Here is a 24,190-nt window from a genome sequence, read left to right as displayed (position 1 = left end):
TCTCTCTGCCGGACCTGACCCTGTGCCTTGTGGGACAGACCAGCTGTTGGCAACGGTCATTCCCGCCTTTGGCTATGGTACAAAGGGTGCCGAGTTCTGGCTCAGATTCAAGCAGGTCCCCCGGTTTTCTCCCTCTCCCACCCACACCTCTGAGGCAGAAATGGAGGGCAGGTGGGAAATGGCCACACACTGTTTTGACCTGCAGCTCACCCAGGCAGGCCGCGTGCCTTAGATCCACTTAAAGCCGCGCCAATGGTACCGTCTGGTTTCTTGGCACTCTTGAAACCCGAAGCCGGTAGCTAACCCCCCCCAAACCTCCGTGTTCTGGCCAGGCGCGGCCTGTCGTAAAGAATACTTGAGGTTACCCCGCACACAGCCCAGAAGCTGGACGAGAGGAGCAGTAAGGAAGCTGCCGCAAACGACGCAGGAGGCTGGTAGCCCAGGTTATTTTCAGAGCTACCCCGCGGACCTCGGGCAGGCTTTCAAGGATGTCAGAGGGGCCCCAGGGCAGCGGAAGCGGCGGGGGAGGCGAGCGGCCGCCCGCTCCCGCCCGGCAGCTGCCGCCCGGCCCCTCGGCCCTCAGCCCCGGCCCCCCCCCCCCAGCGCCCCCTGGCAGCCAGGGCTGCGGCGCGCCCCGCCGCCTTACCGCCAAGGACCGTCCGCCACCGCCCGCCAGGGGGCGGAGCCACCTGCTCATTTAAATAACCCGGCGGCTCATTTGCATGCCGCCAAGATGGCCGGCCCTGCGATTGGCCGGCTCCGAGGCAGCCCCCGCTGCCGGCCCCTGTGCCCACGGAGGGGGCGGGGTCGGCCGAGAGAGGGGAGGGGACACGGGGCTTATTTGCATAACGGCCCGGCGCGTGCGACGAGGGGAGGCGGCGTTGGTGCCTGGAGCGGGTTCCGATTTTGAATCTACGGCGGCGGCGGGAAGGCGGGAGCGGCGGCGGAGCGCCGAGGCGGGAGCTGCCGCGGGACGCAGGGGCGCAGGTACCGCAGGTCGCTTTCGGGGCGCGACCGACCGACCGACCGGCCGGGCGGCGGCGGCGGCGCTCTGTGAGGAGCGCTGCCCCGCGCGGCGGCGGCGGCGGCGGCGGCGCGCATGCTCCGGGGCTGCAGCTTTGCACACGCGCCGCTGCGCGCACCCACACCCGCTCACAAGGGCGGCGCAGCTATGCGCGCGCTGCATGGGAGCACGTGACCCGGCTCCAGTGCAGGCGCCGGCGCGCATGCGCGTTGCCGTTTTCGCGCGGAGGTGGCGGGAGGTGGGGAGCGGGGCGCGGGGCGGCGCCTTCCTCCGCCCCCCCCGCGTGTGGAGGGATCCCCGCGGCGGCCGCTGCGGGTCACGGGTAGGTCTGGCGTGGGGCAGGGCACGGCTGGGGCGCTCCGCTGAGCTCCGAGGCGCGGAGAGCTGGGCAACACCAGGCAGTCGTCCGACTGCGTTCTGTCTGGTGCGTCGGCGAGGTGAGGCGAGGCGAGGCGGAGACGCCTCCTGCACCGCACCGGCCGGGTGTTTGGGTGGGACAGCGGTGCGTCTGGCGCCTCGAAAGCGTCTCCTTATGCTCTGTTCCAACTGGGGATGGCGCAGCCTGGGCGGCGCTGCGTGCGGCCGGTGGGTAGCCTCGCAAATACGGCGGGCGTGGATGTGGAGCGTTGCAGCGGATGGGCTGTAGAAGCAAGAAGGAGAAGACTGTTTTTCTCGTTATTGCGCTCAAAAGCGCGCTGATGAACTTAAGATTGAAGTTTCTGAAGCATATGGGCATGCTAATTTGCTAGAAAGGAGGGTGTTTCAGTGGAAGAAAAAAAAAGGCCTAGCTATGCCTTGTTTATGATACACGTGATGTCACCAGCAAACAGGACCGGAGTGGCTACTCCAGGTTGTCGTGGAGGCCCACATCAAACAAAATGGCAAAAGTTAACAGTTTAATTAAGTAGTATATTCACGTAAAGAAGGTACATTTGAACTTCCAGTTTTGTTTGAGCTTAAGCATTTAAAATACTGAAACTGTATTCATGGTTAAGCGTTTCACATTTTAATTCTGACGTGACATTGGGGCCTGTTAGAGGTGTAGTGTTGTCCTCAAGCAGTTTTTTTGTTCAACAGGTATATATCCTTCTTATTAGATTTCCTAGTCTTTGACAGATACCCAGTGGAAATGCCTACGTTAGAATATTTTGTTGCATAATGGTAATCTTGAAATAAATCTATGTATTGTAATGTCAGTGTGACCCTTAACACAGACAGACTTGTTGGATGGCAAAATTGGATGGAGTTGTTGATGGAGAAATATTCCCTTAAAATAAAGGGGTGAACAGCTCAACTCTTCTAGGCAACAGTCAATGAGCTTAAAACTGCAGCCTTCATGCAGTCACGGAGAAATAACACTTGCGCATCTAGACAGCTTATTTAACATGCTAGTTGGCGGAAATAAATAAATACGCTTGGTCAGTATCCCAGATTATACAAACAAATACAATATTATTATGAATAAATTTATTGAAATTTGCATCTGCAAGATCAGGATATTCTACGCGCATGCTATTTGGCTCTCTTCTGCAAGTTAAAATATATTTTGGGCCATTATCTGTTATGCCAGTTTGATCTAGTTACAATTATTGCAGTTATTAATATTTACCTTGTATTTGCGTTTTTAAAAATAAAAATGTGAAGAATGTGCTCAATTTCTGCTTAAATCTGAAATTAATATGTTAAATATGAACTCTGTACACAAACAGCAGATGTCAGTGTAAGAAACTAGTATGTTTTTCTGATTAGGTACTGGTTTGTGCAGTCCTACAGGAAGGTATGAAGGAGAGTATTACCTCAAATATTAAGAATTCTTTGGAGGGGAAAAAACCAAACACAAAAAACACTGCTGTTTGATATGTGATCTTGGGTAGGTAACTTCTCAGTTTACAGAGCTCTGAAATGGGGCTAATGGTAGTTGTCAGGCCCATCATAAAATGAATTCACTAATGATTGCATGAGGACTTGTGCAATTCCTGAATCATGGCAGTTACACCCACTATTTATTCCTCAAGTTTGGCAGTTACCTTATTGTTTTGTATGACCCGGAAGTATCAAATCAAGCTCCTATGTACGTATAATCCAGAAAGGAATTGTACTAATAATTTTGGATAGCAATACATCTTTTTGATAAATGCTAAATAATTAAAATACAGAAAAACTTTTTTTTGTCACTGTTTATAAGTAACTGCTCATTGTGTGTTCTTTTTAAAAGAATCTCAAGAGATATTTGTGGTCTCATTGTTCTGCTCTTAGTTTAGTAGACTTACTACGTTGCTTGGAGTAAAAGGCTTTTTATCAGTTGCAACCTTGCTACCAGGTGTAGCAGTGCTGAACTGATGCTTCCTGTGATAATGTGGAACAGTGTTGTATTTTGCTATATGAGTTAATTTAACAAGACTATCTTGAACGTTGTGTAGGCTTGAAACTCATAACAGAATTGATTCATAGGATACAATAATTATATACATCAATTGAAACACTCATCTTGATGATCTTATTGAGGGACCTCTTAATTCTCATTTCCTGTCCATTACAAAGTCTGTTTTCAAGAAGATGCTAATCCCAACAGATACACATACATGGCACACTCTGCTGCATTTGCTCGTACCTCTTGCTTTAGCTTGTATTGTTATGCCCATTTTGCATATTTAGAAGATCAACATTAACTGTAGTGTGCTAGTTTTCCTGTAAAAAGCTCCTTCAGGAAATGTGGTATAACATAGACATATGCTTTCCTCCTAACATGGGAAGTGATCTTGCTAGCCAAGAGACTGAACAATCTATGAGTAAAAATAATTTAATTTTAAATACTGATTTTACAGAATCTGTTGCAAACAAAACCAGTTTACATGTTAAACAATTTAAAAAATCCTATTTTAGTAACTGATTCCTAATTAGTAACTAAATCCTCATTTTCATTGTGTTCATGATTTTGGGGAGAAGGCATTTTTTTCTGTTACAAACAGACAATATTTCCACAATGAAAAGTAGCTGACTAAACCAGATACTCTATTTTCCTTCCAAAACAAGAAAAAAAAAATCAAATTTCTCCCCATCTAGATGTTTTTAATAGTATAATCATTAATTAGGCTTATCTGGGCCTATTGTCAGAAGTTATATTTATGCCTAAAATCTCACGGTTATTCATTAAATGTAGATGGTAAGGCCAAAAGATACTTTACTAGTATGTTGCTCTTACTTAAATAGTTTGCAAGGTGAATGCATTTTTTCCATTTGCTCTCCACTTGGTGTTTTTCTATATTGTGGCCTAGTTATATGTTTATATTATGAATTTATTTTGGAAATTACTGCAGTGACGCAGATGTACGTCACAGTTTTCATAAGAGGTATTAGATGAGGAAAATAAGTTGCAAGATATAAAACTATTATGATATGTGAACATGGAGGTTTTGGTGGTGTGGTTTTTTTTTCCTCTGCAATATATTTTTATGTAATATTTCTCTTAAATGCAGTGAAATCTAAGATTGTTAATATTTTTCAGTTAAATCTGTGGCTGGACTCTTCTCTTTAGTATGTGACGTTACTTTGAGAAATTCACCTACACATACAAAACAATTGGGATCTCATAAACTGGCCAACACAAATGATGTTTTCATGAAATATACTTGTAATTCTGGTATTTCAGTTATACTCATTGAACTATATGCTGTACTGTATGAAAAAACACTCCCGTGTTTCCACCATACTGGAAGAAACTGTTCATCAAGCAGCCCTGACTTATCCAAATACAGAATGGTTCATCAAGCAGCAGTGACTTACCCAAATACAGGATGGAGAGTAAGGTAGGGCTGTTGTGTGGGGCAACAAAAAACTTGGTGGTTTATTTGACAGCTCATTAAGAAGCAGATAGAAAGTTAGGTTGTTCTCTGAAATGATCTCTGTAATCAGCTGCTCTTGTTGGTCAGTTAAAGAATGTCTTGATCTCTGAATAAAGTTTAGGTATGGATTGGGTAATACTTCATATTTAAAATTCTTGTAGCTCAGTTTTGGTTTGGATTTTAAAGCCTAGTGACTGATCCCAAAGAAGGTAACTGTGAAGTCTTCCAACTTTCAGATTTTCGGTCAGGAGTATCTGGAACATAGATTTTTGTCAGCCTTTGAGTTCTGGTTATCTTTTTAAAAGCAAAGTTTTGGATGGTGTTGTGGGATCTTAATTTTCATTTGCTTGAAGAGATTTTGTGTATCATTTGTAGTATGTTTAGGTATCTTACCTTTTTTGTTTGTGTAGGGTTTTTTGATACTTCCCCCTCCCTCCCAGCCCCATTTCTGTAGCAGTGGGTGTCAGAAGATCCTTGAGCTCATATGTAGAATGTTTAAGTCTCTGGAAGCATATGATCATTAAAGTTCATTATTAACCTACAGATCAGACTATAAAAAGTGAGTGTGATCAATTTTGGAGATACAAAGTACTGATACTAGTTATCCAGAAACTGGATCTGCAGAATGTGTTTCGTTTTGGGGTTTTTTTAGAATGGTAAAGATTGAACAAACCCAATACATTCTCTAGCTTTTCAGGGTGTAAACAATTGAATGGTGATTCAGAAATGGGAGTCTGTTTTGTTTGGTTGGGCTTTTTTTGTCTTCTACTTTAGTTGCATATTCTGGTTTTAGTTAATGTTCTAGTTCTTATCTCTGTTCTATCTTGATTGTGTGGATATATATGTGCAAAAAAACATCACAAAGTTGAGAGTAGAATTTAATCTACACTTGAGTTTTATGTGGCTTTGTGTTTTATGTTTTCATTTGAGGTTGTGTTAGTATTAAACAAAAAACAGAATGCTGTTAGTGAAAAATAAATGCCTACATGAACTTTAAAAAATGCATAAATAAGGTTATTAAATGGCACTTAGGAATTCCACTAATAAGACAAATGTGTTTAACAAATATAAATGATCTTTTTTTGCTTAAGCAGAAAATTGCAAAACAGGTATGTGACAAAAATGTTTAATTGTGCCACAGCCCTACAAGTTTTAACAGAAAACTGCTCAGTTCTAGTATAGTAGTCCAATTTTATGTGATAATTGTTTGTCAGTTGTTCTATCCTTAGTAGTTCTTGAAAGACATGTTGGTTTTCAGGAATTTGACAGAGTAGTAAGTATCAAAGATAATTCATTCCTAGAAATTTTGTGAAAACAAGCAGCTGGGGTGAGGAGAGGCTACCATTGTCCCCAGTGAGGGACTTAGCAGTTACACATTGTTTTGGGGGGATAACTTGCTGTCAGTTAGGACATAGGTATTGCTTGTCAAAGCAGTATGGAGGCTGTCCCATCAACATGCAGCTTCAAACTAGACGCGTATGTGTACTTGCTTGTCCAGCGTGGTATGGCACCAATGATAACCTGAGGTTACTCTGATGAAAAGTAGCAAGACGGTGTTTATAAATGTGCCGGAAATGTGGTTTCATTAGTTGTATTGCTCACTGATTATCTTCAGTACCACTGATGTTTACTTTTTAAAATGGCCAGTGTGTTTAAGAGCAAGTCTGTCTCTCCATTCTTTCCCCCTGCCTTTTTTTTTTTTTTTTTTTTTTTTTGGTAATGATTCCTTGGTGGTGTAGCTGAAGACATAATAGTAACTACGTGGTATTAAATAAATGCCTGATCCTCCATTGTATGTCAGCTTCCATCATATCACTGTGAAGGAATTCAGAACACTATGTATAAGTATCTATATTGTATAAATGCCCTTTATGTTCCTTTGGGATTTATGAGTAACTTCGAAAAAACAAACAAATGAAAAACCACCAACATAACAACAAAAAAACCTGTGCCCTCTAAGATGTTTTCTTTTGAGCTGTACATGTTATAAATAACTAAAAACTGTACTCATGAGTTACCAGCTCTTACTTCTTCTGGGAATGAACAACAAATCATGTGAGATCTGTGTACAAAGTATTTTTTTTTTAATAATTTATTTTCCAAGATATTTAGGTAAACTAGTAGATCTTGTTTGCTGTATGCAACTTGGATATTTTTAATACAGGAAAAATGTTCTTCTCTTCTAGATCCAATTTCTGAAAATGCTCTTTAAGTAAATTCACATACTCAAAGCACAGGTTTTATGAATGATACGACTGTGGATGTGTCAGCTAGCTGTTAAAATAACCTGTATATTTTCTCTGTTATTTTGTGCTGTCCTAAGCGTTATCCTCCATTTCACAATAGTGTAAAGAAATGTTATGGTAAAAAAACCCAACAACCTGACGTGAAAGAAAGTTCCTTATACCTTTGCCTCCAACTTACTGCAGTTTCCAGAAGGTCATTTAAAATAGTTGTTGCATTTTAATTTTTTTTAGTCTTTCAAAATCTGTTTGGTAGCAAACTAGCACATAAACATACATGCTTGCTGATTTCAGTCAATACACTGAAAATTTATTTCATTGGTCCTACCATCAAGTGGCTTGGAATTATGGGAAGACCTCAAATGTTGTGCAGACTTTGACTTTCTGCACTTTAGTGTTCCTTGTCTCATGATCATCATGGACTCCTTCTTTTCCTCAGTAGTTTAAGTAGTTTTTTATCTGCGAAGTTCTTGCAGTGCTGAGTGAGAGCTGAGATGTTTCTTGACGTCAGCTTGCTGGCCTGTGTAAATACAGGAATAAAGGAGGGTTTCAGTAGATGGTCTATTGAGACTTCAGTTGAGAGGCATACAAACAGTAGTAGTCTCTCATGAATTTCATCAGTGTAAGAACTGTTTTGTCCACTTGATGTTAACTAACATACAAAACCCCATCAAAACAGAGAAGAACAACAAAAGAAGAGGATAAATGAGAAAAGTAGATGAGATGTGGTTTGTACACAAGGAAATGGGGATGATATGTAGCAGACTGGTTTCTAAGCGTATAATTTAAGCAAAAGAAATTATTTATGCTTTAGCTGCTTTTTTACTGCCCTTGTAATGTGAAATGACATAAAACCCTGTCTGAAAGTCCAGAATTTTCTGCCTCTCCTTGATTCTTCAGCGTAGGAGCCCTAGTATAAAGTCTGACTGTATGTAATGATATTTAAGAGGTGTGTGGAGGGTGGTATTATACAGGGCAACAATTAGAGAATGACAGGGTACCATTCTCTTGAGTTTCTTGTTTGATGTTATGAGACAGTTGGAAAATGGAAGCTCTTTTTTAAAATTTAGCTTATGACTAGAATAATTGAACTTGCTGAGATGATACTGCATTGTGTTGGCATGTCATCAGCAGAAGGTAGAGTTAAGGTTGTTTCGAGTTTTCATTACATATTTAAGAGAAAACTAAACATAACGGGCTAAGTTTAAATTCCATTCTGAATCTTTTTTTAAATGCCCGATTTTCTTATTTTTTATTTGTAGAGAACCTGTATAGATGCCACCCTAAGTAGCAATAAGAATTTGTAGTCCCTTGCTAGTACAGGAATTCCACACTAGTGTAGGTTCACTTTAATGTTTCCAAAGCATTCTCAGATGAGTTATTTCACTCCTAATTTTGTGTTTAATTAAGCATCGGGTTTTATTTTAAAATTAGTTTGTTAATATTTTTAACATATTAACACACCTGTGTATGTTAACCAAAGTATATTGAAGTGAACTCTTGAGTAAATACATGTGGTTTTTTACCATTTAGCTAGATTTTTTGCAACTAGGTGTCTGCTTTAGCATATCAGTACTTCTGCACGTTCATGAAGCTTTCTGACAAGGTAAGATGATTGATTGCAGCAACTTGAGTGTGACATGGGTTCTGTTTTCTCTGGCTCAGTGAAAGTGTTCTCTGAAATTTTCCTGCCAAGTAGTTATGCCTATTCAAACCTATTGAAGTCACTGAGTTTCCATATATCGAGCTCCAAGACTGAATGTCAGAGAATGCAGTGTTGTACAAGTGCAGGTCTTGGGTTCTGGATTAGAACCCACCTAGGTTTTTGTTGAACTTCCAGGACTGGAGGTCAGAATTCATCTTTTGCTGTAGGAATTTTGTAGGTGAGCTAAACATAGAATTCTCTTCTATTTAAAACATTGCTACTGTGGAAATCAAAATGTATGTATATTTGTCATACAAATGAAATCCAAAGTTTGAATTTTGAAATATTGCAAGTTGTTGTAAATCTCTGTAAGCTGAAGGCATTCTATATATGAAGTTCAGAGTAAGCAACATGGTGTTATGACTGGCTAGTAGAAAACGTTTCTTTTGAATTTGTTGTAAACTTGATTTTTGATTTAGTAATAGGTCTTTTTGAAGAAAAGCTTCAGCGTAGTGGGTACTTTTAAATTAATTGTAATGAAGTTGTTCTCCAGTCTTCACAAATTTGGTTTTGAGAGGCTTGTCTTTTGGGCATTTGAATTTCAAGCATATTTTAATTTAGTCCTCTGAATCTGTGCAGCATTATCAAATACAATAATAATCAATGTAGCTGTTTACATGTGTGGCATGTGCTTTTTCTTGCATTGCAAATCATGCTTTTCCTTTTGTCATTATTCACTAGATGGTGCATTTCAACATTTTTTAAGTTTGAAATACTGACTGTGGTGGTGATGAGTGCATCAGACAGCTACTGCTGGCATGATTAATCAGTCCTGAAATAACCAGCTACAGCTCGCAACAGACATGCACAGTTACATAAGTTAAGACATTTTCATAAAAGCAGTAGATGGAGGGCATGTTCTTGCATTTGGGGAGGGGGCGTTTACCGTGTTGGGCTCATTTTGGATCACAAAGACTATTTTTTGGTAGATAGTAATAATCTAACATTAATTTCCTTCAGGATTGCGCATGTGCTCTTGCAGTTATTTTTTTTTTAAAATAGCCCTATTTGGATTTTGTAGAAGAGGTGTACATGATGAAGTGAGGCAGATAGAGGAGTTCCCTCCAGAACTGATCCACTCTTGCCTTGACAAGAGTGTGTGATGGGCGTTAATGAACAGACATTAGAGAGGAACCTGTATTCTATTTAGTTCTGCTTGCGTTAAAATTGTATATCTGCTTGACAGCCCCTCTGTGGCCCCATAGGTTCCCAAACCAGTTCGTTAGGAACAAACTACTTATTATTGTTACAAGAAGATTCCAGCAAAATTGCTGAAGGGATTCTAGATATGTCTCTTTTTGAAAAACTTAGATGTCATACTGCATCATTCATAAGGGATGAGATACTTGATTTCTGTGGGCACTGAAGTTCTGGAGTGTTCTTGGGTTTTTTGCTAGCTTCCTTATTTATGAAGTGAACTTCCTTCCCCGCCCCCCCTCCCCCAAGTAAAACTGTTTTATTAGGCAACTAATATTACACAATAGTTCAAAATAGGTGCTGCTGTAAAAAGGTATAGATCAGTTTCTTAAGCTTTTTAAGGTTTGTGGGGTTTTTTTTGTTTTTTTGTTTTTAAAGGCTGAAATGAGCCTACTCTTGAAAAGTATTCCCTAATGTATGTCAGTTCTATGCATGATCTGGCTCTGTATCTGTGGCTGTTAATATGTGACATGGATTCTGAACTGCCTGGAGTCGGGAGGGATTTGAAGTATGTGATTCAGATCCTGGATCACAGACCTAGCAGGGCTGCCTCTCGGTGGTTTTTGGTTTATTTTAGTTTTCTCTTTACCAGTGGTGTTCTGAGTAGCTGCAATGTTGCAGCCGTGCATTAACCATTTCCTGCCTGTCAAAGAAACCATTCCTCTGCTCCCCCCCACCTCGCGCCGCACCCCCCACCCCCCCACCCCACCCCCCCCCCGCCTGTGCAGTTTGTTGCAGTGTGGCAAAGAGGGAGGTGCTTTGCTGTGTAAATGTTGTATGCACTGCCGAGTTGTCACTGAGTGGCTGGTCTTGAGTGCACATTGCAGCCATCTTAAATCACATTTTCAGTGCAGCTCAGACATTGCAGTTTCAAAATGGCTGACGAAGTGCTCTTCATTGCAGCAGTTCAGCTTGACTGTATGCAAATGAGCAGAGCTGTTGGCATCACATGCTCCAGACCTTAGAGGTAAGCACCAGCTCTGCTTTGCTGAGAAACAATTTCAAACTTTCTTTAGGCAAAACTAACTAATTCTAAGCTGTATAAAATATCATAAAATATTGTCATCTTTTTGTCAACAGGAAGGTGGTTTTTGGTGTTTTTTTTGTTTGGGTTTTTTTTTTGGTTTGGTGTTTCTTGGTTTTTTGTTTTCCCTCCCCTCTCTCACTGAAATAATGCATAGTCCTCTATCCTTTCTCAGTTACAGGGTTGATTGGGTGGGACAGGAGAGGTCAAAGGTCATACCCATATGTCTTGCTAATCAAATTATTTCATTTTGGCTTACTTCCTTACCAGGCCAGAAGAGCTCTCACTTTATTCTGCCCTTTCTCAAAAGCTCGCCTCATACTTTAACTAAAGCATAAAATAAACTCTTTATAAACTTTGTTAAATTTTTGTAACCAAATGGTTAGATTTACATTTGATTATCGTATTTTCAACGTGTAACTTTTTCTGGTGTAGATAAGAACTACAAAATCTTCGTAAATACATTGGAATAAGAATGATTATGTAAATGTTAACTATTTTGCAGGTAGCAGTTATTTGCTACTCAAGTAATGCTACTATAAATTCTGCAGAGCTACTACAAATGACAGAATGAAAGTTTCAAGGTAAATTATTCTTTTATTTCTTTTGTACAACTTAACTGAAATCTGACTTTCAAAGTGCTAACGGTTCCACAAGGCCTAGTCTTTTCCTGTGTGTGTTACTGGTTCGTGGCCTAGCTATCTGTCATGCTCAACACTCACTAAAAGGTAGTCAATAGGTGTCAGTGTGCAGGGACATGAAGGTGGGAGAAAAGCAGTGCTCAGCTTTTTTCCCTTGGGGAGGGGGAGTACATAAAAGGAGGAGGAGAAAGAAGACTTTTTTTTTTCTCAGGACTCACTCATAATCTTGGTTTGTGTCTGTCTCAAATACCTAGTTAAGGTCTTTATGGGATCTTAAGCTGGGTATGAGTTAATTTGAGAGTAATTAAATAGGCAGTTACTTGAAGTTCTCCAGAAACATATCAGGAGCAGCCGAAGAGCTGGGTAACTCATCAGGATGTAGCTCATAGTATTTTCTTGTCTGAAGTTGAACTTAGTGCTAAGGATGTGACAGCCGGTACTAAACACCTAAAAGTTTAGTCCTTCCTCAGTATTTTTGTACATTAATTTGGTCCTTTTAGCATACTCTGTAACAAAGCACTTAGTGGTTAAATTAGTTAAGTATCTGTTCCTATAAATGATCTTCTATTGTTAATGGCAATACACTGTTTATAAAGAAGCGAAGTATTCTGGGCAGATAATGCACGTCAGGTTCTTGGGAGATGTGCTTTCTCTATGTTTACCATATGCATTTAATATGAAGAAATTAAAAAAAAAATCAGTAAAATGCAGGATTTTAAGCCCAAGTTGATTGCTAACTTCAGCTAACTGTAAATTTGTAAGTAATTGGTCATAGGATTTTCCTGCTTTAGGATAAAAGATCAATGACAGGAATAAAGCGAATGTGTGGTCACAGGTGATGATGAAATGTAGGTAGGTAGTTTTATTACTTGTTTTATTGGTAGTGGAATTTTGTTTAGTGGATTTGATTTAAGGCAGATTTTAGTTCATAGTGGCTTTTCTTGATTGGGTAAGATAGTTAAGATCCTGAGAACATTTAGGCACTTTAAACTGTTTGAGAACTTGGACAACAAATTCTACTGAAATGCATTTATCTTGATAAAATGTGAAGTTTTGCCATACATTCACTTCATCTAATGAATGCAGATTAATAATGTAGTGAGATTTCCTTCTTCCCACCCCCAAACAATAATCTTTCTGGTTTTCTGCAAAATACTCTGAGTCAAGTCATCCTGACCCCAGTCTTATAAATGATATCTGAGGTTTGTGTGGGTTTTAGTCAGTTACTGTTGTTGATTAATTCCAGATGTTAATAACTCATATTTTTCAAAACAAGCAGAAACAATTCATTCTTCATGATGAGATCACTGAACTCCTACTTTGTAATCATTGAAGGGGATGAAATATTATGTCTAAAATGTACTTTACCATACACATCCTGTGGTGGTTTTGGTGTTGGTTTTTTGTTTTGGGGTGTTTTGGTTGTTGTGGTCTTTTTTTTTTTTTTAAGGAGCATATTAAAATGTCATAAAACAATAAGCGTATAGAAATTGTCAAGTGCTATTGGTTCTCTTGGTTTGGGTTTTTTTGTTAACCCCCTCTTTAATGGGAACATGAAAAGGAAAGGAGTATATTTTTTGACATTCCCTGTGAGGAGTGGTTCTTCACATGTATTACGTTTGAGTAAAATATTGTACATTCACACCATGTCTTTCATACAGTCCTTTTTGTGCCTTTTTTTGTTGCCCCCTTTTTTTTTTTCTGTGAGCTGAGTAAACTTACTCCCATTTTACAGAAGAGGCATGCAGAGATTGCCAGAGTTCAGAGGGAAGCTCTTGTCTCAGTGTCTTCCCTTTGGTCTTGGTTTACTTTGCTCTTTAACAGGCTGTTTTGGAAACAGTGTAATTCTTGGAAGTGCTGTACAAAATGACTGGCCCAGCAGGGAGCTGTAGCGTTTTATTGTATGAGCTGGGTGGGTGGGGTGGTTTGGGGTTTTTTTGATTGGGTGTTGGTTTTGGGGTTTTTTTTTCGTTGGTTTTCTTTTTTCTTTTCTAAAGTGGGTGTTGGAATGCATAAAATATGGTAAGTTTTGAAACCTGTGTTGCATATGGAACACATCCCTGTTTCCAGAAGTCAAAGTACACTGTAATGCTTGCTGTACAGTAGTACTGTACTGGTAGCTGACAGCGTGATCTCTTCTCCGGTCCCTCCTATGGTGTTAATAATGTGTTCTTTAGTCTTCAGAAAGAAAACAAACCCCACTGATTTACTTGCATGGGAACAAGGCACTTCAGTGGATGCTAAAAGAAAAATAATATTCTTTTATTAAATACATACATTAGAAGTTCTTGATATGAATTAGAAATAGTTGTGTATAATGAATTAACAACTTCAACTGAATTGATGATCACTATACATTTTTAATGCAAGATGCATTGTCAGACTCTGCTCAGTGTTCTTGCGTCTGCATTTTCTCCACTTCTTCCACTGCTGCATTCTAGAACAATTAGCTTTGTACTGCTGATAAGTAAACTTGAAGGATAGGCTTTCAGCAGTAAATAAATTGCTAATAGGGTAGCAGTCTCAAATACACGTGACTTTCAAAGAGAAATACCCAACAGTAGTTTACTCTGAAGGAGTGTATAGAGTCACTTTTTTTCTCAATTCATTTTTTTTAAGATGGTGTATTTGATTATAAGAAAATGATTCTACTTTATTTTCATTTGTGCTCCAACTATTTGGATAGTTTTTCATTACTAAATTGTACTTGCTTGGAACCATTCTAACATGGGTTGATTATTTTTTATGTTCCTCTTAAAACTCAGAATTGTCTCATTTTGCACAGCTGCATCTTCTATTTTGGTAGATATTTTGGGAGCAAACAATTTCAGGCAGGATTAGGAACCAACTGGAATGGACTGTTGAATTAACGCAATACTGTTTAATGCATGCAAATCACTTTCAAACAGCTGACTTGCTTGGGTCTTTAGATACTAGAAATAAATGGTTACCAAGCACTTAAAACTGTTTTTCATCTTAAATACTTAATCACATTATGTCTACTATTAAACAGTTAAATCGGACCTTTATTTTTAGCTGTAAACTTTACTATGTTTTTTTCTCAAGAATGTACTGTCTTCAAAGGAACTATAAGTAAGGCAAAATGTTTTGGGTTGTTTTTTTTTTCTACATCACCTTGATTTGCAGGTTAAGGTCTGTCAGCTTTTCAGTATTTGTTTAGTAAATGACAAAATTCTTCATGTAAATTTAAGTGAGCAAAATGTGCTTTTTCTAAAGTTGATAAGGAGTCAAACTGACTATTTTCCCTTTCTAAAAGAAAGGGAGTGCAACATTAGACACTGTTACTGCCTGGAAGTTACCTGGTTTAGACACTTTCTCACCCCTTTTCTGTGGTAGAAAAGTGGATACAACTAGCGTCAGCCTTTCCTCCCCCTCCCCGGCCCCTTCCCTTTCCTGCCTTCTTACTCCTGTTGATACAGGCTTCTGCTATAAGATATCTTGAAACAAACCACACTGGCTAAGATAATGGGTTGACAGACTGTCTCTACTTCAGAAATGAACATAATTTTCTGTGCCTTTCAAAGACCAATGTGAGAGAAACTTGGGAACTACCAGACTTCTGGCTCTTGAATGAGTAATTTGTTCTGTTTCATGCTTTGGAGGAGAAGACAGAGGGGAAGGGGGTGTTTTGGCCTTTGTGTGTGTTGCCTACCAAAGGCCCAGGGCCTTTCATTTTCTTTTGCTCTGTGGTGGGTTTTTTTCTTCTTTAATCAAGCTACTAGTGACAGATGTCATCAGGGGGTTGTTTGTTTTGGTTTTTTTTTTTTTATTTATTTTAGACAAACTTTGTCCGTGAAATGCTTTTACATCTAAAATTGTGTCTGAATTAGGCAAATCATTCTGTGGCAGACTCTTCTGTACCTTTCTATTCTGAGATGAATCAACTGACATTTAAAATTTGAGGATGTTGTCTTTGATACGTAGCAATTGAAACCATACAGCTTAATAGTCATTATCTTGAATGCAGCTGGCCTTATTACTTTTGACTGTAACATCTGCTCTTTAAGGTTGCTTCTGATGAGAGACGAGAAAATTTTGTGCACGTTGGAGGAAGAGTCCTGTTAACTGGCTTTGAGAAGGCAAAGTCATAAAAGCTCTCATGTTTCCACTGACCACATGCTAAACATGGGAAAGGTAGACAGACATTTTGGCTTTTTCTGTAGTGGCAATTGCTGGAGAATATAATTGAGTATGCTATTGTTTATTCTCCCAGGTTAGACTCTAGCATTTAAAAAAAACTACAGAAACCCCCTCCAACACCCCTCCACACCCTCCCCAACAACCAAAAAAACCCAAACCAACCCAAAACTGGAAACAAAAAAACCCCACCCAAATACCTTGTTTTGGAAGTGGCTAAAGCAGGCCCCTGTGCTAGTTCTTGGGGTCAGTTTGTCAGCTCTGTACATGGCAGGCAGACGTTGCTGCGCTTGGTTGGGGGCATAGCAAGCCTTCCAGTTACTTCAGTTCACCCCTGGCTCAGAGGCAGCCACCTGAGCCCTGTATAACTGAGTTGGTGCATTTCTAACCAATTGTTCCTCCTCTGTAAAAACATTTTGTGTTTGAAAATGAGCTTTATCATGGCTAGTGGTGTGAGAGACAAGAAGGCACAAAGAGGAAGGTACAGCCATAGAGGGAATGTGGGTGACTCTGCCAGAACCTTCTGGAAGCGGGGTGGTGCCTCCCCCAGACAGCAGATGGAGAGCTCTCCCTCGGGGCTGCTGGCAAGCTGTGGCCTGGACTTCCCTGAGCCAAGAATAGAAAATGTTCCAAGTAAAGGCTCTTATTTTGCAGTATCTGTTTTACTGTGTTGAGAGTCATACTATTATTCTGGTATTTGTGCACAAAGCTGTAGAGGTGGGGGAGGGGGCAGGCAGCTGTATGGGGGAAACGCAAGGATTTTTTTTGGTTTGCCTTTTTTTTTTTTTTTTTTTTTAAAGCAGCCTTGGTGCCCTTTATTTTTAAGCTCAGAGGCTGTTCATCTGATGATTCATTCTGCAAATGCAACAGCATCACTGAAAGATGTATTCTGCACAGTCCTTAAATGTGCTAACATACACAAATCTGTCTGAAAGTAAGATAAATCAAAAGATACATGTGATGTAAAAGAAGAGCAATACCAGATCACTTGTATAGTTAATGGCTGTCATTTTAATGTTACAGTCATTCTGGAAAAGGAATTATTTTTCCCTTACACATCACTTTAGGCTTTTGGATACAACAGCTGAGGGTGAATTGTAACAACCAACAAAGAGTAATTTGCACTACTAAATACTTTCAGATACAGAAGTGGTATTTTTTTGATAGGACAGGTGAACAAATTGTGTTAAGGTCAAATAACCTAGAACCAGCCATACAGCAAATTATGCTCACAGTGGGAAGGGCATATATAAAGTAATTTGACTAGATATAACCTTGACACTGTTGGTATTCTAAAGAGGAACAGTGCAGGGAACTAGAAGAGGCCTGTGGTAAAAAGCAGGCTCATATGGTCCTGAGGCGCTTTGCCTTTGCCCTGCTGGAATCAACAAGCATCACTGTCTCCATCACTTTCCTTTTCCCCTAAATGGTGCTAGGCTGTGGCTGCAGCCACAGCAGTGTTGCTAGCTGTGTAGCTAGCCAAACATTACTGTCAGTTTAACTTGATTTTATTTACGATTTCACAAATTCATGTTTATAGTTAGTATAATAAACAGTATGTTTATTTGCCTTGAGTTGTTTCATGCTCTAAGAGTTTCTTGTAAGGCCACAAATGAGAGGAAAAAGGTATTGGCGAATGATTCATCCTTTACATACACACACTTAATAGTAAGCAAAGCCTGGTTTCTTTTCCCCCCCCCAAAAGTACAGTGACTTCAGAATAAGGATTTGTAAAATGAAATTCATTTATTAATGTAATTGGACTCAGAGTGAGGCTGAAATCCAAGCTTCTGCCTCTACCTGTCACTGTACTTTTTAGGTACTTGAAAAGATAAAGTCCACAGCTCCACATGGGGCATTTTTTTCTTCATCTGCCTAAATGAAGAAAAATTAAATGTGAAGTGGAAACAGCAGATTAAACGGCCAGACATGTTATCTGTCGGCATTAGGTTAAAAATGGATCTGTCTTACTTGGTGCTGGTAGTTATTTGTTATTGATGGGCTGCAAAATACTGAAAATACCAGTTTAAGAAAAGCTGGTTGCTGAGCATTGAGCATACCCATTTATTTGGTGTTATTTGTTACTACAGAGCACTCACCAGAATCGCTGTGAACAGTGCAGTGTGTAGCAGCCTACTAGGAACAGGCTTCAAGGTGGAATTTCTTTTGCAGAGACTGTCAATTTTCGTTTATATAAACAGTAAGAGCAGCACTTGACTTTTGACATGGATCTGGATTATAAGCAAATAACTAGACAATATATTCTAGAACTGGTAGTAGTCTCACGGGGGCGGGGGGAGGCGGGAGGCGTTGCTCAGCAATATCCTGCTGCAATTTAGTCCTGAAATGAGGCCCCCTTTATGTAAATTTTTACTGGCGCCAGCTAGCTGTAACTGCAGTCTGGCTCCGCGTCGGCAGCAGCTAACATGTGTCATGGAGTTCTCCTGTGCACGGATTGCAGGAGCACTCTGGTTTCTGGACCGAAAGAGCCGTGCTGATGAATGTGAAAAGATGTACAAAGGAACCTAGGTGTAATTAGATTGCTAGTAAGTGAGAATACTGAGGAAATTTCAGCTTTCTTCTTTTTTTAGTGTGCTGTCTTGCGCTGTGCTGTAATAAATTTATGCTTGTTGGTACTACTGTGTGGTATGTGGGAGGTACTTCACTGCACATAGTTGCTGCAGTGCTAATAGTTGGCAGCACAGAAGGCAGTACAAAGAGTCCGACTGGAGGCACTTGCAGTTGCAACGTTCCCTTGGAGGCTGTGGCATGCTCAGTGAGCTGCAGGGGCACTCCTGACACGTTCAGCCACTTGTGTGGAGAAGTGGGAGTTCCAGCAGGCTTTAACAAGCAGATGTAGGCTACTAGCTGAGAGGTACAACAGCATAGCTCAGGCTGGCTAAAAAATAGTACTCATGCTGCTATGTAAACAGAACAAGATCTTAGTATCAAGATGGCTGACCTGGAAGTGTACTTGTAGCTCATTTGCATAAGTATCATGAGCTGCATGTGAGTGGCTTACTCAGAGGAGGAAGCTCATTTTGCACGTGCCACCTTCTTGCCAGGTAAGAGAAGCAACTCATTTTCTGTATTAATGTTTTAGAGGCCTTTGAAGTTAATTTTCCACTTAGGTGCCCATACCCCACTTTGGCAGAATGCCAGGAATTAAATTTAAATGTAAGAGGTGTTTTCTGTGAAGCCCGGAAGTCATATGTTCTTGCTGTAATTATTTTGGGGTTGCTGTTGTTTCAGGGAACATTAACTAGCAATTATTGTAAAATGTTTACTAAAGTAAAACTGAAGACTTTAAAAAATATTAGAAATTTGAGTATGTAGTTGCTAATGTTACTGTTCTTGTTTGGTTCAAACCTCTACTGTTTTGCTACTGTGTTATTTTTGTCTCAACACCAGTTGATGCACATGGAGGCTTAGCAGTACTGTGAACTTACCCCTGAAAAGTGTGCAGAATTAAGAAGGTTGAATCCACCAGTGGTGGTTTTTTGGCTTCATGGTGTTATGAAGAAACTTCATTATCCTGGTTGTAGTTTGAATTCTCTTCTTTTTTTGAGATGGCAAAGCTGTTAAAAGTATGGGACACTAATCTGTTGTCCATGTATTTTTTAGTATAAATGCACATTCTCAAGTCCATTTATGTAAATTTTAAAAAAGTATATTTGTAAATAGGGGAACAGATCAGAATATGATATTTATCTGATCTCCCCCCTCAGAAGACAATAAGCTTGCCTTAGAGCAGCATATTTTAACAAAATGACGGTATTGCTAATTATGTAATATACTGTATTTTAGTTATGCATGTAGCGCATGAAAGGACTGTATGGGGCAGATGTGCTAGTTCTGCACAAATGTATTTGTGGTGTTTATATTTTACAAGTCAAAAATTTTGTGACAGGGTGGGAGACTGGAAAGGGGAGATGGTAAAAGAAAATTACTGGATCTGGGAAGTCTCTGAGCTAGAGAAAAGAGATAGCTGGAGATGCATGAACAGGCCAAGGAGAACATGGTCACTTAAAGGTAGACAGCAGCTCAAGCTAGGGATGTGGAACTGGCAGTAGACGGGCCTGATCCAGCTGAAGGAAAAAGGAGATTAATTGAAGAGAATAAAACTAAAAAGGTAGAAGGGCAAAGTAGGCAGGTCGATTATTTGAGCTTAAAATGGCAGTGATAGGGAGTAAAAGTGTTGGAGCTATTCTGAAATGGACTGTGAATTAAGGCCAATAGAGAAGATGTAAATATGCTAGGAAAGAGAACTATAACTGGTTGATATTGGGGAGGGGGGGATTTAATGATAATAGAGAAGGGTATACTTCTGCATTGATATGGCAGAGTAAAATGCTGCGTGCCAACAATTTGGGCCAAATAAGTCTTTTTTTTGTATGTGTCTCATTTACTTTGAAACCTTTGATAACTTTTTTTTAGTGATAAATCCAGATTTGTCATGGGACACAATTTTGCTTGTCATTTAGAAGTCTGGTTATATGCAAGTCCAGACTAAAAAAAGTACAAAAACGGGGTGGGGGGGGTAGGGGCGTGGTGTGCATGTGAGAAAGTATGTAAATACGTATGTGGTAGATTTCCCCAAATAAATTACATTAGAAATCACAGTTAACAACTGTAAAGGTTGTTCATAAAGGGCAAATTGTGTTAAAATCAGCCTTGCTTTCATTGCAATGAGAAGGAAGCAATTCAGGGCCTCTCCTTCCTTTTCTGTAAGGTGTGTGAGGATGGTAGAGGAGAAATGGCATTGAGTGGGGCATGAAAAATGTAGAAAACTGATTAAAAGAAACAAAATATTCCTGAGAGAAAACTTTGACTAGTAAAGCAAAGGATAACAAAGGTGAGATTGTTAAAAATTGAGAAATAATTCTAACAGTAATGTACGTGATAATGATAACATGATTCATAGTGAAAGAGGCAGAAGATTACAATAGATACTACTGGGTTTTTTAGATAGAATGAGATTGCATTATAATATCTCACAGGTGACTTAAGTACTTAAATCTAGAAGTTAGAAGGAAGATACTAAAAAGTCCATTTCTTAACAAAGGCTATAAATAGGTCTTTGTAATCTGCACCCAGCAGTTCTAAAAGAGTGGGCTGAGAATACTGAGGTGTCCCTCCCAAAAACTTAAAATACAATGGGATTGAAGACTTCTTATTTAAAAAGGTCAAGCAGGATGGCCTAAATAACTATTTAGCCTCACATAAATCCTGGGGGAAAATAATGGAGGGACAACTGAGGGATTTAGTAAATGCAATTAATGCTGAGGTGGTTTAATGGAAATAAAACTTTATTTAAAAAAAATTGCTAATGTAATTTGTTTTAGAACAAGGTTCCTTGGTGTAAATGCCTTAATACAGGCTTTTTCTTAAATAACAAACAACTCTCTGGGAAAAGGCACAAAAATCACTCTGGCTCAAGAACACAAAATTGTAAAATAATTTAAAAGTTAAACCAATAATTTAGGTTGGAAGGGACCTCTGGAGGTCATCTAGTCTGACATCTTCTTTAAAGCAGGGTAACTTCAAAATTAGACCAGGTTGATCCAGGGTTTGTCAAGGTGAGGTTTGAAAATCAGCAAGGGTGGGCATTCCACAACCACTCTGGACAAGCTGTTTCAGTGTTTGACCACCCTTGTGGTGAAGAACTGTTCTCTGTATCTATCTGGAATTTCTCTTGCTGCAAGTTGTATCTATTTTCTCTTGTCAGTGTGCTGTGCATCTCTGAAAATAGTCTGGCTTTGTCTTCTCTATGAACGCCAGTTAGGTTGTTGAAGAGAGCAATTAGTTTTCCTCACTTAGCTATCTGTTCTTCATGCTACACACACTGAGCTCACTAGTCTCACCTCACCTGTCATGTTCTCCAGCTCTCAGCCATCTTGATGGTCCTCCACTGGACCTACTTACCAATATCTCTTTTGCACTCAGGGTCCCAAAAGTGGATGTACTATACTTGAGATGTAGCTTCACAGGTGCCAAGAAGAGTGGAATAATCATTTCCTTTGATGTGCAGGCTAGGTTTTTGCTTATGTAGTAGCCCAGTCTTGAGTTTTAAAAGAAAGCATTAGTGTAAAACAGTAATTCCATTGAATATGTTGTGGTTTAACCCCAGCCAGCAGCTGAGCATCATGCAGCCGCTCACTCACTTTCCCCCCACCTACTGGGATGGGGAAGAGAATCAGAAAAAAAAAAAAGTAAAACTCATGGGTTGAGATAAGAACAGTTTAACAGAACAGAAAAGAAACAACTAAAAATGATAAGAACAATAATAAAATGACAATAATAACAAAAGGATTGGAATACACAAAACAAGTGGTGCACAATGCAATTGCTCACCACCCACTGACTGATGCCCAGTTAGTCCCCGAGCAGCGATCCCCCCACTCCCCCCAGTTTATATACTGGGCACGATGTCACATGGTGTGGAATACCCCTTTGGCGAGTTTGGGTCAGCTCTCCTGGCTGTGTCCCTTCTCAACTTTTTGTGCCCCTCCAGCCTTCTTGCTGGCTGGGCATGAGAAGCTGAAAAATCCTTGACTTTAGACTAAACATTACTTAGCAACAACTGAAAACATCAGTGTTATCAACATTCTTCTCATACCTAACTCAAAAACATAGCACTGTACCAGCTGCTAGGAAGATGATTAACCCTATCCCAGCTGAAACCAGGACAAATATGTTTCTTCAGAAAGCAAAAGTGACTACTAAAATAGGCTCTCCAATCCAGGGCGGGGAGGAGGGGAGTAATGGGAAGCTGGAGGCAGAGCAACTAATATTTAAAAATGGTCCTCTTTATTTTTTTTCCTTTTAATTACACTGTGAGTAAAGGAAGCAGTGAATCTTTCTTGGGTGTTTTGTCTCTTTCCAGAAAGACATCTAATCTTGATTTGAAGACAGGCTCAAAAGAATGGCCAGCCTGTGGCACTTAGATGGCATGTGGATTTGGAACAGCTGATGTGTGACTTGCCCACTATGGCAACTCTGCAGCTGGGTTATGTGGGATAATGCTGGCATGAAATCTTCCATGTAATCTACATTTCTGGTAATTGGATACAGTTACCTAGTAGGGACTGCTACAACCTTTATTGTTAGTTTGGCTCCAAGCTGGTCAAATGCTTAGCCTAAACCATGCCCAGCCTTATACTGATGTGGTGACACCCCACAAAGGTTGTCTAGATCTTCTGCCCAAGAATAACTTGTGGACCATCTCATCTTCTGGCTCTTGGCTAGATAAGATACTCAGATGATGAGGTCAAGAAAGTTAGCTGGCTTTGCGTTAGCCAAGTGCCTTTCTGGTTTCAGCAAACGGATGTCTAAGGGCATTTAATGGTCTGATGAGACTAGATATGGTTTCTTTCATTGTCGTGCTTTACAATGTCTTCCTTAATTCTAGCAGTTTGGTATTTCTCACCAGACATGTTGTAGTGATTCTGGATACTTCTGTTGTTTTTCCCTGCCCCCTCCCTTCTGAAAGGACAGTGGGCAAGGCTTAATCTCCATGCAGGAAAACTTGGTAACTGTTGAATGAAAACCCTTATGGTCAAGAAAAGTAAAATACCTAATAATATTCAGTCATCCTAGTGGTGTGTAGTCAGTGACCTTATCTTCTTTATACTTAAAATTTGATTTCTGTTTTGTTGTGGGTCTTTTTCATAAATTGTGGTCAGACCTGCTCTAAAATTTCACCTTAAGTGATGTTTTTCTTTTGCACTTAAATCTGCTTTGTTGGGTTTGGTTTTGTTTTGTTTTAATCAAAGAGGACAATATTTAAAGCTGTGAACAGTGTGACTTCTGTACTGCCTTGTTTTAGAACTTCAGTGACATAATCAGTCACAGGCATGGCTATCAGTTGTGGTATAGGCCTGTACTCTGTGTGTGTTGGGGTGGGAGGGGAAGAGGTCCCTTGTGTTATCCATCAGCAACCTCACAGAGGGAAGGGTGAAGCCTTTTTTAGCTATTCTGAATAGATATGAACTCAAGAAAGATCAGCGAATCTATGCTGCAAACAATGAATGTATTACCTTTACTGAAAATAGTTATGAAGTTTTCCAGCTTTGATTGAGGTAGAGCATCAGGGACTTGCAGTGCATGGGGGCCAAGAAGGGGAAATTACGAAGCTCTATCACACCTGGATTTGCTATCACAGGATGTGATGGAAAGAGAATTCTCGACATGCTGTAGCCCAAGATTTTGTTCTGACTGTCCTAATGGCATCCACATGTTTGACAGCAGCAGGGAGAATCAAACTAATGTCTCATGAGCTAGTTCTCAAAGTGAGAAAGCTGTAGAATTGCATCTGCTTTCTTTTATTGGCTAGGATAAATTGAGTATCGTGTAT

General features: G+C 39.9%; 1 protein-coding gene across 7 annotated transcripts in view; it reads left to right on the top strand.

Annotated features, from left to right (window-relative positions):
- The first annotated feature begins 853 nt into the window (after positions 1-853).
- Positions 854-24,190, top strand: part of ATF7IP (activating transcription factor 7 interacting protein) — a 106,280-nt gene continuing 82,943 nt past the window's right edge. For 2 of the 7 annotated variants that reach the window (XR_012654456.1, XM_075057906.1), the window contains exons 1-2: positions 10,853-10,978; positions 11,541-11,619. Coding sequence is in view for 3 of the 7 variants with exons in the window: in XM_075057906.1 (XP_074914007.1) it covers positions 11,606-11,619 (14 nt within the window). In the remaining 4 variants the exon portion in view is untranslated. Of the gene's footprint in view, positions 988-1,244; positions 1,347-10,852; positions 10,979-11,540; positions 11,620-18,589; positions 18,900-24,190 lie in introns of those variants that run through there. The other 5 variants (XM_075057914.1, XM_075057913.1, XM_075057908.1 and 2 more) reach the window with 5 other exon arrangements.

Source organism: Buteo buteo, chromosome 26 (genome assembly GCF_964188355.1).
Source record: "Buteo buteo chromosome 26, bButBut1.hap1.1, whole genome shotgun sequence".
Lineage (NCBI taxonomy): Eukaryota > Metazoa > Chordata > Aves > Accipitriformes > Accipitridae > Buteo > Buteo buteo.
This window is presented reverse-complemented; position numbering and strand designations above follow the sequence as displayed.